The sequence below is a fragment of the Populus trichocarpa genome, chromosome 14, assembly GCF_000002775.5.
Source record: "Populus trichocarpa isolate Nisqually-1 chromosome 14, P.trichocarpa_v4.1, whole genome shotgun sequence".
Taxonomy (NCBI): Eukaryota; Viridiplantae; Streptophyta; class Magnoliopsida; order Malpighiales; family Salicaceae; genus Populus; species Populus trichocarpa.
The window spans coordinates 6,642,354-6,655,679 of NC_037298.2; the positions used below are offsets into that span (position 1 = coordinate 6,642,354).

General features: G+C 35.7%; 2 protein-coding genes and 1 long non-coding RNA gene across 4 annotated transcripts; 1 reads left to right on the forward strand and 2 right to left on the reverse strand.

Annotated features, from left to right (window-relative positions):
• The first annotated feature begins 1,311 nt into the window (after positions 1 to 1,311).
• On the forward strand, positions 1,312 to 4,539 carry LOC7492787 (laccase-6). Its single transcript, XM_002320171.4, has 6 exons — positions 1,312 to 1,737; positions 1,878 to 2,029; positions 2,162 to 2,406; positions 2,561 to 2,689; positions 3,128 to 4,069; positions 4,186 to 4,539. Exons 1-6 carry the CDS (start codon positions 1,618 to 1,620, stop codon positions 4,314 to 4,316), a joined length of 1,719 nt encoding a protein of 572 aa, XP_002320207.3. The 5' UTR covers positions 1,312 to 1,617; the 3' UTR covers positions 4,317 to 4,539.
• Positions 2,954 to 6,929, reverse strand: LOC127904267 (uncharacterized). Its single transcript, XR_008057270.1, has 2 exons — positions 5,510 to 6,929; positions 2,954 to 4,428 (listed from the first exon to the last, which is right to left on the reverse strand). It is a non-coding gene; the product is annotated as an uncharacterized LOC127904267 (long non-coding RNA).
• A 181-nt stretch (positions 6,930 to 7,110) lies between these two features.
• On the reverse strand, positions 7,111 to 9,604 carry LOC7492788 (pyridoxine/pyridoxamine 5'-phosphate oxidase 2). 2 transcript variants are annotated; one of them, XM_002320839.4, is made up of 7 exons: positions 9,435 to 9,602; positions 9,309 to 9,358; positions 9,139 to 9,196; positions 8,980 to 9,012; positions 8,786 to 8,881; positions 7,561 to 7,728; positions 7,111 to 7,480 (listed from the first exon to the last, which is right to left on the reverse strand). In XM_002320839.4, the coding sequence occupies exons 1-7, from the start codon at positions 9,519 to 9,521 to the stop codon at positions 7,379 to 7,381; spliced, it is 594 nt and encodes a 197-aa protein (XP_002320875.2). In that variant the 5' UTR covers positions 9,522 to 9,602; the 3' UTR covers positions 7,111 to 7,378. The 2 variants fall into 2 exon arrangements, with proteins under 2 accessions (XP_002320875.2, XP_024441113.1); XM_024585345.2 differs by lacking the exon at positions 8,786 to 8,881 and having other exon boundaries at positions 9,435 to 9,604.
• Between the last annotated feature and the right edge of the window lie 3,722 nt (positions 9,605 to 13,326).

Consider the following 13,326-nt stretch of genomic DNA (forward strand, 5'->3'; position numbering starts at 1 on the left):
CTTAGCCCATGAGGCAGTACTGAGAATACGAGAAAAATATTTCTCTTTTGATGTGAATACAAGCATCAAATCAAGGATAGATGATTCTCTTAAAACTCGTTTGAAAAAGATTTTGATATATTAATTAGTGTTCAAGCAGTTGAAATAAAAGAAATTAATGTATGATTAGTGGGTCAAAACCAGACCGATAAATTAATCACTACTTCATTATATCAATAATTAATTCTTCGATCTGTATCAATTACCAAAGGAAATCTTCCCCAATTAGACGCGCATTATCCATGGAAAGCAAATCTATCATAAGGGCATGGGGTAAATGGGAAGGTTTTTATTATTATTATTATTATTTCTTATCAGATATCGTCTCAAAATCATAATTTGTCCCACTTATAGTCCAAAAAGATTGAAAAGGGTATATATAGTTAGCTGCAAATGGTGGGCATAATGAGCAAATAAAACGCTTTGTTTATAGCAGCCAAGTTAATCTATAAAAAGGATTGCACATTTTTAAAAGCTTTACCCTTTAAGGAGAAGGAGTAATTAATTATGGCTGGACTGGGGAAGAGAGATCGATTAAAGCACTTGTAGACATACAAAGATTTTGGCTTTGGAAGTTCATGCCATAGCGCTCCCAAGGAAGCTGGTCCATGGGGATTGGGAAGGCGTGCACCAACTATGCTTATGATTTGAGTACAAGAGATGTCTTTGAAAAACACAGCAAACAAACCCTACCTTTACTCACTTTTTGCTGTCTTTTAGCGCAAGAAGCTGGTAGGATTCTTGAACATATAAAAAAAGAAAGAGCAAAAAGAGGCTGGAATTCGATCTTTTGGATTGTTTTAATCTTTTTGCCTTTTTTGTAGCTTTGTTTGACCTTTCATCTCTCTCAAAATCATCACACACATTTCTCTATAAACATGGATGAAAAGATACATGGCTAGCTAGTACTCTCTCTATGCGTTGTCTTATTTGCAAATAATGCAGGTTGAGAGAAACAAAGCAATAAATGACAATAACAAGAAGTATATAAATGGTTCAAAACCAATACTGATTAAAAAATGAAGTTGAAGCCTTCTCAGTGACATCGTTTGCATGTTGCGGTTGTATGTAACATGAGTCAACTGAAGATGCTTTCATGGCGAATACATGTTACATAATACTATAAACTATCAGCAGGGCAGGTACGTAGCTGTTGTAGTGGATTTAGACAGTGTTTAATTGGAAGCAGGTGTGCTATTTCCTGAGTCAAATGACATGATTTCGTCACTGAAAAATTGCTGAAGGCTTACAAATCAAGAGGAACACATAAACCTCTCCTTTTCAAGGGGAGAGAGAGAGAGAGAGAGAGCTAAACCCTTCCCTACATTGGGTCACATTGAATAATCACGCCCCCAACACCTTATTATCACGAATCCATGTTAGAGGAATCATGAAAGCTGACAAACATAATAAAACTAGACAAGCCCTTTATTTTTTTTTCCCTCCCATGCTTAAAAAATTAATATGCTTTAACTCTATTAAAATGCATCCTTTCCACCCCTCTAGCCTCCCACTTCAAACTCCTCACACACACACACACACACACACACTCTCTCTCTCTCTCTCTTCTCTCTCAACATGGCCAACGTAGTAACTTCATTTATGCTATGGTTATGCTTGATATCCTATGCTTACACTACTATTCATGCTGCTCCAGAGTGGCCTCGAGGGAGATCGACCAGGTTTTATGATTTCAAGGTCTCTCTTTAATTTACTCTATCCATGTATACATACATGCATGGCAATTCCATACTTTCTACTTGGATATGTTTCCATATAATATTCACACACCATTCCCCATTTCTTTTTTCTCCTGTTCTTTTGGTTATGATAAACAGATTCAAACGATGACAGTCAATAAACTGTGCAATTCTAAGCAAATCGTGACAGTCAACAATATGTTTCCCGGACCAGTTGTTTATGCCCAACAAGGCGATAGATTGATCGTAAAAGTTAGTAACGAGTCACCTTACAACGCCACTATCCACTGGTAATTATGCTTACTCCATATAACTTTCAATGATACACATAATAATCTAATTAATTATATTGGGCGAACTTATCGATTATCAGTCGTTGTTTAATTGTTTTAAATTCTTGGTAAAAATTGGCAATGTCATAGGCATGGAGTCAGGCAGATACTATCATGCTGGTTCGACGGACCTTCGTATATCACCCAATGTCCGATTCAACCTGGTCAGACTTTCACATATGAGTTCACATTGGTGGGGCAAAAGGGCACCTTCTTCTGGCATGCTCATGTTTCCTGGCTCAGGGCCACAGTTTACGGTGCCCTGGTCGTATATCCAAAGCCTGGGGTCCCATACCCATTCAAGTACCCATACGAAGAGCATATTGTAATTCTAGGTACATCATTAGCCTCTAATTAACCATCACTGTATAATTGATTACTTCATCATGCGAAGAGCACTACTAATCAATGATTTACACTTGCTAGTTTACAGATTTTCTCTTAAATCGTTATTTTAATATTTCTATCATTGCTTGGATTTGTGTTTAGGGGAATACTGGCTTCAGGATATTGTACATCTTGAGCGCCAAGTCGTAGCAAGCGGGGGAGGTCCTCCACCAGCAAATGCGTACACCATTAATGGTCATCCTGGCCCTAACTACAATTGCTCTGCTACTGGTAATTAATAAGTTATAGATTTGATTGTTTCAATTTCTTATCAAAAGGGTTGGTTAAAAGTAGCTTTATTATACTGGAAAAGAATTATGAAGAACAGCAACGACCCAACAAAGGAAAACCCCCTTAATTTTCCCTGGAGCTAACAGTGAAGCTGTAAGGCATGAGACGACAAGTTTATTCAGAGAGTTGGAAGTCGTCAAATTTCTCATACATTCGTCAGCAAGAAATGACTTCAAGGATTAAATTAAATCATGAAACATCAAGTACGCTGAAAAATATTAAATATTCATGTTGAGGGGAAGTCTTGAAAACAAAAGAATATCGAACACGTCGATTCTTTTTTACCAGCTCAGCTACTAACTATTTCATTACTATATTTCAATTAATCCTGCTTTTAAATTTGTTACGTGGTAACTATAAAGTCGTAATACATTTCAGATGTGTACAAGATCGATGTGCTCCCTGGGAAGACCTACTTGTTAAGGCTGATAAACGCAGGCTTAAACATGGAGAACTTCTTCGCTATTGCTAATCACAAATTAACAATAGTGGAAGCCGATGCTGAATACACAAAACCTTTCACCACAGACCGTGTGATGCTCGGACCAGGCCAGACCATGATCGTCCTAGTTACCGCTGATCAGACAATTGGAAAATACTCCATGGCCATGGGACCTTATGCGTCAGGTCAAAACGTTGCATTCCAGAATATATCTGCAATTGCGTACTTCCAGTACGTGGGAGCAATGCCTAACAGCTTATCTTTACCAGCTAGATTACCCAGCTTTAACGACAATTTGGCTGTTAAGACAGTCATGGATGGCCTAAGAGGCCTAAACACTTCCGATGTTCCAAAAGAGATTGATACTAACCTCTTTCTTACCATTGGGATGAACGTTAACAAGTGTAGGTCCAAGACACCACAGCAGAACTGCCAAGGCCTCAATAATGGGACGATGGCAGCTTCTATGAACAATATCAGTTTCATCAAGCCAACAGTTTCAGTTTTGGAAGCTTATTATAAGGGAATTGACGGGTTTTTCACCGATAACTTTCCCGGGGCACCCTTCAGATTCTATGACTTCGTCAATGGGGCACCGAACAACGCTCCTAACGACACCAGCTCGATGAATGGGACTAGGGTCAAGGTCCTTGAATACGGAACCCGCGTGCAAATGATCTTGCAGGATACTGGGACGGTAACAACTGAGAATCACCCTATTCATCTTCATGGCTATAGCTTCTACGTTGTGGGTTATGGCGCAGGAAACTATAATCCGCAGACAGCAAATCTAAATTTAGTTGATCCACCATACATGAACACAATCGGAGTTCCAGTGGGTGGATGGGCCGCCATTCGATTTGTTGCTGACAATCCTGGTAAGACACATATAAGCAAACATATCACTTGATTAAAAAAAATTTATCTGAGTCCATTACTACTACTTTTTAAAAAACTTCTACTTGACCAGCCTTCTTATATAATTTTATTATAGGTGTTTGGTTTATGCATTGTCACTTGGATATACACCAGTCGTGGGGGTTAGGTACGGTTTTTATAGTGAAGAATGGGAATGGGCACCTCGAGACTCTCCCTCATCCTCCAGCAGATCTGCCCCGCTGCTAGTTTTCAATAAATAGCACAATGAAGATGGATGGATGGATGTGATCTCTTGAATCATGGATTCTTTCTCAGCAAGTGTAATATGCGTGGTCAATTTCTTTCAGATCATCAATTTCTGGGTGTAAAGAGGAAAAAAAAAAAGAAAAAAGAACCAATAAACTTCTCCATTTCCTTTCGCATTTGTATTTCTACAAGTATTTGGTGGTAATAAACCTCCTTTCACCTATTTTTTATGTTTTTCCATAAAAGAAAAAAAAAATTCATGCTAACCACACCAGGGGATGATACAGCAACCTATAATGTTTTTGACTGACCTGAAGGATTAAGGTAGAACAAACTAAATTATACATATAATAAAAATAAAATGGTGTTTTCATGTAGAAATGATATAATTATAAATTTTGCTAATTTTTTTACTGCTTCGATGACAAAATTATAATTTTCAAGGTTTTTTTTAATAAAAAGAACAAGTTTTTTTTTTTTCTTCTCTTTATACTTGATATTTTTATCATTTTACACTTGACTTATTTATCACCATTTTTTTCTTATCTTTATTTTTTTGTCATATACTTTTTTTTAATTTTTCCTTTTTTTTTCTGAACTTCTTTTTTGAAAAAAAATATTATGTTTTTATTTTTTATGCTTTAAATATTTATCATTCTGTATATACTTGGTCTATTTATATCATTCTTTTGTTCTTATTTTTTTTTTTTTAATTTTTTTTGAAAAATTATTATACAAAGACTAGGAAAATGGTGTTTCACTATAACAATTGTAATACTGTTATATTCTTCTATTACGTTAAAAATTAGCTTGAGATCTTACATGTTTTTATTACCGCTCTATATTTTATTATATGCAAGCATCAATTTTTTTATTCACGGTTATATTTTTCACTTGATGTCAAAAAAACACGTTAATAACACTTACACATTAATTCTTTTGTGTTAGAAAAAAAATTATTTGACCTGCAACGAGGTAAGTTGAATAGACACGTTAACACTTTGGTATAGATGTTCTCAATGCATGCACAGACTTTTTAATTTTATAATTAGAATATTTAAAAAAAAACATTAAAAAAAAATATACGACCCAATGCGAAATGCTGGTCCAGTATACTGATATATTATGCAGTCAACTATGCAATTCCAAAACCACCACACCTAATTCCCAAATTCAAGCTATGGCAGACTCACATGATGTCACGCAAAAGCCAATCCAGTCAGTACGTCAAGAATCCAAGATGGTGGTAAGAAAGATGAGACAACTTCCACAAGTGGGGACTAGGAAACACACAGGGCTTTGAAGGAGGAAAAGAACCTTTCATGCTTGCAGATGAGATAACATGGCATTGAGAATATGACAAGATGCATTAACCTAATGAATTCACATAAATAAGCAACTAAGAAGCTGGCCCATCACACAATGATTAATGCAGATAGACAAGTCTATACAACAACCCCAAAAGAAACCTGACTCATTCAGGCTGATTCTTAGCTATTATTATGGGGACGATTATGATTAGGACTAGAGCAGCAGGTACCGTGCACATGACAGTGAATCAACACTGAAACATACATCCATAGAGCAAGATGACCACCTTGCCTGTGCAAGTCAAACACTAATGGAATGGGGTCCTGAACCTTTAACGAAAGGCGATGGCACCCTGATCATGAACTGTGATCCATGGTGTGTGGTTATTGGATTGCAGGGAGATCAAGGAATACCAATAAGAAAAAAGAGTAGATGTAATAGGAAATAAGATTGTACCTTGACTTGATGTACTTTCAGTTAGTCACTTGGTTGCATCCATTTGAACCAAACTTGACATTGTTATATCCTACAGTATCATAAAACAGCTTCATCAATTTAACATGGTTTTGGAAGCGTACAAGACACAAGATGCTACAAGAGATTTTAAGCTAAATCAAACTAGAGAAAAAAACATGCATGAAATGATTGCATATTTTCATGGCTCTCCGAATTCCTTGATTTGCAAGTGCTGAAATAAGAAACAATAAGCACAACATAGTTGCACTACTATATATATGCATAAACTAATCAATGGTACCTCCTCCAGATAGAACAATCAGTACTCCAGTGTAGTACAATAAACTTGGAAGTACAATAAATATGGAATGAAACATTGTACCGGTACCGTAGAATGGTGAGAAAATATTTCAACCAGTTAGCTGAGTAACAACTGAAAAAATCTTCATAGAAATAGAAACTTCCATTGAATATTGACAATTGGAAAGTGCCAAGGAAACACATTTTTTTCTTTTTTAATAATATCCAGGAAAGGAGCGAGAGGGAGCTCAACCTCGAGACCTCCTGGAAGTATTGAACACTGTCTAACAGTTAGAAAAGGAAACTCTAGAATAACAGGTCAAAGCCAGCAAACATGTTTTTCAGCTAACAGCTGACAAGATCTTTACCGCAGACAATGTAAATACAACCCAGGAATCATTTCCAGGGCTGGTACAACCACCTCTCATGCCCAGATAAACTTCAGGTAGTTGAAACAAAACTACGGGGACTATATAGTTGAAGTGCAACACTGAGAATACAAAAGCAGTCCCTTTTTGCCCTGAACAGCAGGGAAGCACTAAAGCCTCTTACTCAAATGTGAATTCCACAATCCCAGTGGAGGAGAATTTAAGTTTCCTCTTTAAGATTGTTCCAATAGGCTGTCCCACATTCTCCTGGTATCTTTGAACCTAAGGAATGGGATGCACGATTAGGCAAGATGCTTTACATGGGAGGCTGGCAAACATCACATGATTCGTATCAGAGATTTCACATCCAAGTGGTAACTAAAACTCTTATATAGATATAAAGGTTATGTTCTAATAACAGTTTTAAATCCAAGGGCCTGATCAGGGTTTTTTCACATTAAGATGACATTGAAGATTTTTCTAGCTAATACATGTTGGTCCTTTTATTGACGGCAAAACAGATAATTATATAAAACTCATTCAAGCAAACATCAGCGGGTTCTTCTTTATTCTCTGCTACATGTACAATTAATGGTTGCAAATTAGCAACTCTTTCTCTATGTAGATTTACGGATTGATCATCTCTGAATTCCAACACATTTCTCCGTTGGCACATCGTGACAAGGTGGACACTGTTCTCTGGTTACTCTTCAAATTCAAGTAGTCAACCTGTGAATTGGATGGATTTTACGAAGACTAAAGGAAAAAATAAGTGGCATCAATTAATTCAATATTGCAGAAAGTTGAACCTGATCTGGATCTAAAACCAGCAGACAAAATGTGGCAACTGGGCCTGAAGAGGGGTCAAGAAAGAATTCGTTCAGAGATTGCTCACTCAGACAAGGAAGACCAGGATTAGGTCCCAAGTACTGCAGCCTTGATTTCAAAGAACTAGCAAACCATGATTTCTCTCTTTGCTGCACGATTAATTTAAAGAAACGAGCAAACTCTAAGCAGCTCCAGGTAAATGAAAGCATGAGAAATGGAAAAATCAATAGCATAACACATCAGAAGTCATTATCTTGAATTAACAAAAGCCTTATTTCAGCATACAACCACACGAACCATTCCTTACAAAAATTGGTTTTGCCATTCTAACCAGAAAAGTCTTGCGGATATCATGTTGTTTTCAATTAATTCTGCAATGACACTAATATTAAGGTGAAGATAACCGGATGATACTACTCTTCTATGATTCACGGGCTGCCTGTTATGATGAAACTGAAGCACCGCATTAATGAAGATAATCTTGTGTTTTCATTAAAGATTGATAGTAAAGTAATGCCATGAAATTGACAAATATTCTTTTTTTCTTTGTTGAAAGGGTGATGTTGCAACTTGCAGACAACGAGGTACATAGAGCTGGTAACCCCTCCCTTTTTACTTTCAAACAGCCACAACAACCCATGGGCAGGATTCAGCCCCAAATTTATGGTTCAAACATGCAGAGTCTTCAATTGAAGGCATAAAGAACTAACAAGATGAGAAATATGGGGGATTCAAATCCAAAGCAATCTTTTCATGACTGTCACAAGTTGACAGGGTTGTTTACTTCAGTAATGTCATCTACACATACTAATTAGGACCAACCACAACAAAAAATGGTTTCCCCCCCATGTTTAAACTCTTCTTAGTGTCGGTACCAATTAATATATAGTTATATACCCTCTCGTGCTAGCATCTCCTCTTAGATAGATATCATTACTCATTACCCTGTTTGTATCTTTCAAACTTAATTCTCCCTCGTGCATTGCACACAATCAAACTGCTTATAAAATTGTAATTTTCATGCAAGCATAAAACTATACGGAATATATCACGAGCCTCGACTTAACATTCAGCATCAGACGTCCTTTTCTCATACCCAAGAATGGCGCATTACCATTTGACATCTACACTTAATATCAACTACATGTTTGGTAAGACATCTTGTAAGAAAATATGATAATAATGTAATGGACAGAGGAATGGAACCTGAAGCTTTTCCGGATCAGGATTGGACCCATCTATAACATCAACTCTTCCATTGATCCGGAATTGCTCCCAAGAGTCAGAAAAATACCAGCATATCTACAACAAGTTGAGTTAGGTCGAAGAAAAACACTTTCCTATCAAAAAAATGAAACAACTAATTCTGAAATACAGAAGAGTTGTAGATTTATCATTACCTCGGCAAATGGACAATGCTTTAGTTCTTCAATCTGCATATTCAAGTTTTTATTAATAAAAAAAAATAGCACAAGAATTCATGTTTTCTCAAAGATGAAACAATGGATCATTCTTATCCAAATTCAAAAAAAAAAAAAGAAGCGAAGAAACAAGCAAACCTTGCGTGTACGGCAATCTGTGTTGATTTGGATTCTATCGCTATTCTCTTCAAATCCTCTGTAAGAAAAAAAGCAGCAGCAGCAGGAAAGCAAACAGGCAGACAGACAGAAACCTTCTTAAGAATTCATAGAAACAAATTTTCATGATATAATAAAAGAATTAGGATGACCTGAAAACGACAGAGCGATTGGATGGTCTGCCATTACATCCAATCGTTGCCTGAAAGAAACAGTAACAGTATTAATAACTAATCAGCACAAAAATTATGAGGAGAGAGAGAGAGAGACGTGCATACAAATTGAAAGTAAGGAGAGTGCTTGAGGTGAGAGTTTGACTCTAATGCGCTTAGAAGAAGCTGCTTCCATTGAGTTACTGTTCCCATTTCACGCACCCTTCACCCCCACTCCTCTTAACTTCTTCTGCTTCCCCGTCCCTGCTCTCTCGAAATCTATGAACAGTAAAGTCTTTTTGGGCTTTCTTTGCTTTTTTCTTTTGAACAGTTTGGGCTCTCTTTTCCGAGTAATGGTATTTTGTCATGGTATTATATGGGCCGTTTGTTCTGTTACCCACCCAAGAAGCCCATTAACATAAGATATGTTTCGGGCCACAATTCTTAGCAGATTTTTATTTTAGTGAATTCAACTGCGGTGTTTTAGCGACCCAAAAAGCCATTAACATAAAAATTGCCCCTCTGTCGCTCTCTTTTTCGTGAAAATATAGGGCAGATCAAGAACATGTACTCCAATACTGGATTAACCGACCGATCTGCATGATGGTTCCCTTCATGATATATATACTAGGAACCCGTACTTCTCATCCTTTGCCTGGAAGCTCATAATTAATTACCCTGACAAACAAGATTTATCCTTCGGCACTATAAAAGTATGTATCGATCCCCCTCGGAGCAAGAAGAAAAGGAAAAGGCAATTAGCATTGTCAAATCACAACAGTGTTGTTCAATTAATTTCTTAAGCAGCCGTCGTGGAAGCTTGATATCCTAAAATGGTGATCATTTCGCTTGAAATGTATGGCAATAATGCTTCCTCGATCATTTTCAAAATTAAATGTGCCCAGCTATGCAACAGATCACCAGTAGTTGAAGACTACTTAATTGATCGAGCACTTCACGTGTCTGTCCAATAAAGATCAACATCGTGAGCTTGATGACAATGGATGTGGGGTTAGCAACTGAAGAAAGTAGCTGTGGAGTTGGGAGGAGCCGTACACATGGATGTGATTGTGAAAATGGTGCATGAAAATGGAAGTTCCAACTTCTTTTTCAAAGTGGATGCGTATAATAAGACTACTGATAATTTAGCAAAGGAAAGTTGTTGGGCTCCATCAAATATATCAACGGGGCCACGAGGATTTTTCTTTTATTCAAATTAATTAACTTTCATTCAATGTCACTTTAAATTGGACAAAGAAACGGTGGATGATCGAATTATTTCTATATATTCCATGTTGCATTTTCCTAACGAAGAAAAAGTCCCAAATACTAATAAACTGCGTACAGTTTTTGCCTGTGAATAGCCAACGTAATTGGAAAGCTTAACGTACGTGTTCGCACTGTCTCCTTCTGCGTTGAAAATAAAAGTAAAATTCTAGAAAACCTAACTATTTATGGAATTGAGCCATTCCCGATCTAGAAAAGTACTGTTTGTGAAATTCATTTCTGATCTAAAATCGTTCACATAAGATGCAATGCATCCGAATGCTGATGAGTCGTTTCGAGAAGTGTCATAATTACTACATTTCAAAAACCATGTGCATGGTAGAGTCTTGAGAGTGAAAGGTTGAACGCAAAAGGGTTTTAAAATTTGCCTTCTGAACAGTCTCCTTGTACTCGTGGAGAGTGGTAGAAAAGTTATCGAAAGATTTGATGGTATTCCTGCCGAACACGTACATGCATTGCTGGAAAATTATTTTAATTTTTTAAATATTTACTTGTAAATAGAGTAAAATAATATTTTTTTTATTTTTATTTTTAATATTAATATACTAAAATAATTTAAAAAAAAATCCGATCACGCTGCAGTAATAATAGATAGGAGCAGAGCGTAGAACTGGATACATATTTTTTTTTTTGTGTAACGCGGGTGTCCATACCAGCTTGCGTGTACCTCAACTAATCCCACGGGCCCTGAAGTTAACGACCGTGTAAATCTCCAGTGGCCATCATATGAGCAACTACAGGACTTGAACCTGAGATTATAGAAGAAACAAATTTCTTAATCTCAAGTTTTTATTATTGAGTCACAACCTAGATAGTCTGAATACACATTTTAATTTGACACGTTCTTGACGAGGGCTAATGAATACTTGAGAGTCATAATTGGAAATGATCAGAAATTATCAACCTTTGGAATTTATGGTTGTCATCGCCAACGACAAATTGCTGGTGAATTTGAAACTTTTCTCGAGCCCCCCAACCACTTGCATTTTAGCAACTATCTTTTTTTCTCTATTTCGGCCGCATTAGTCTTAATTAAGGTCATAATAATAATGATAATAATAATAATAATAATGATAATAATAATAATAATAATAGACCCTCAGAGTGACGGATCATCATCAATGACATCATGCAGTATTGTTCTAAGAACAAATAAAAATCAACTGATAGCGCCACCTTAGCCTTCCTTAGGTTGACATCAGTCAATTTTAGAAAACTTCGCCCACCAATAATACATTAAAATGATTTCAATTTGAAATTCTAATTAAGAAGTTTAGTTGAGTAATTCCATTTTCTTGAGGGGAGAGATTTGTGTGATGGATCGGAAATCTATTCTTCAAATATATATATATATATATATATATTAAAAAAGAGAGTAAATATGTGTGTTTGGCACAGTGGAGGTGTTGTGAAGAAAGTTCATATGATGTAAAGAACTTGTACGGGACATACTAACTACGGATGCTAATAATAGAGGTCTGGGCATTGTAATTGGAAAGCTATCTTTAGTGTACAACCTAAAATCCGATAAACTCATCACATGAAGCTCCCATTGAGCATAATGGAAAGGGGAAAAGTTAAAACCCATTTCGCCTTTATTTGGAGGACAATCGGAGAGGTTAGAGCCCTAAAAAAAAAAAATCTCCCTTCAATCATTTATGCACACATCTAGAACATTTAACAGGTATTTAAAAATATAATAATAATTATTTTTCAAAGTGTTTTATTTAAAAATATATTAAAATAATATTTTTTTTATTTTTTTAATATTAACATATCAAATCAATGTAAAAACATCTAAGAAAAATTAATTTTTAAAAAATTATGTACTCTTATTGTAATGTTCCGCTCTCATAGTGCTCCACTCATACGATATTTAACATTCGGAGATCGATTAAAAAAAAAACTAATTGGCTGCATTATAATATTTAGCCAATGTGCTTCCGTCCAACCAATGCCAAAAAAATCGGGACAGATTGATTGATTGGGAAATTCGGATTGAGATAGATTCAAAGTGTATGTTTCTCGAAGCTTTAAGCCTCTGTTTGTATACGCGGCTACGACTGCGGTTGAAATAAAACGCAACAAATATATATTTGGTTAAGAAAAAAACATTGTTAACTATTCATGGATCCTACCTTTTACTGCGTTGCAAACTTAGTAATTACAAAGCAGCATCCGGCTGCTTTTGTTTCAACAGTAAACAATAGGCAACATATTTACGCACTGCATGCTAATTAATTAGCATGAACAGTGTAACATGAATACAGTTCCGGTCGGACCGGTTCCGGTTCAAAACTTAAAATACATTGAACTAGGTCCAACCCAGTAAAATAAAAATTATTTTTAATTTTTTAATTTTTTTTTATTTGAAAAACTAGTGTTTAACTTTATTTAATGACACTACATAAATTAGACAGAGATCGCTTGATAAAGTAGCATTTGTAGAATTTGATCGCAATCCCAATTTTGTTCTTGATTATATTTTACCTGATGTTATTGCGCACTTAAAAAACCAAAAAAACTGTAGTCCTTGTCGGATGTATTTCATACGTGATGGAATTGTAGATATTTTAATGGAACAATAAAAAATATTTTATATAAAGTATTATTTATTTCATAATGTAATAACAAAAGTTAAATCTACAATATTTAAATTAAAAACTACCAATATTAATATATATTTTTTAAAATTATTTTATAACCTCAATTTCAAAAGTATTATTAACCA

Bases quoted from the DNA above. Each gene is read 5' to 3' on its own strand.
- LOC7492787 (XM_002320171.4), top strand. From the start codon at position 1,618: ATGGCCAACGTAGTAACTTCATTTATGCTATGGTTATGCTTGATATCC. The intron at 2,407-2,560 runs GTACATCATTAG...ATTTGTGTTTAG, and splicing joins AGAGCATATTGTAATTCTAG to GGGAATACTGGCTTCAGGAT. The intron at 2,690-3,127 runs GTAATTAATAAG...AATACATTTCAG, and splicing joins CTACAATTGCTCTGCTACTG to ATGTGTACAAGATCGATGTG.
- LOC7492788 (XM_002320839.4), bottom strand. From the start codon at position 9,521: ATGGGAACAGTAACTCAATGGAAGCAGCTTCTTCTAAGCGCATTAGAG. The intron at 9,013-9,138 runs GTTTGCTTGTTT...TTGAATATGCAG, and splicing joins CAGATTGCCGTACACGCAAG to ATTGAAGAACTAAAGCATTG. The intron at 8,882-8,979 runs GTAATGATAAAT...AACTTGTTGTAG, and splicing joins AGCATTGTCCATTTGCCGAG to ATATGCTGGTATTTTTCTGA.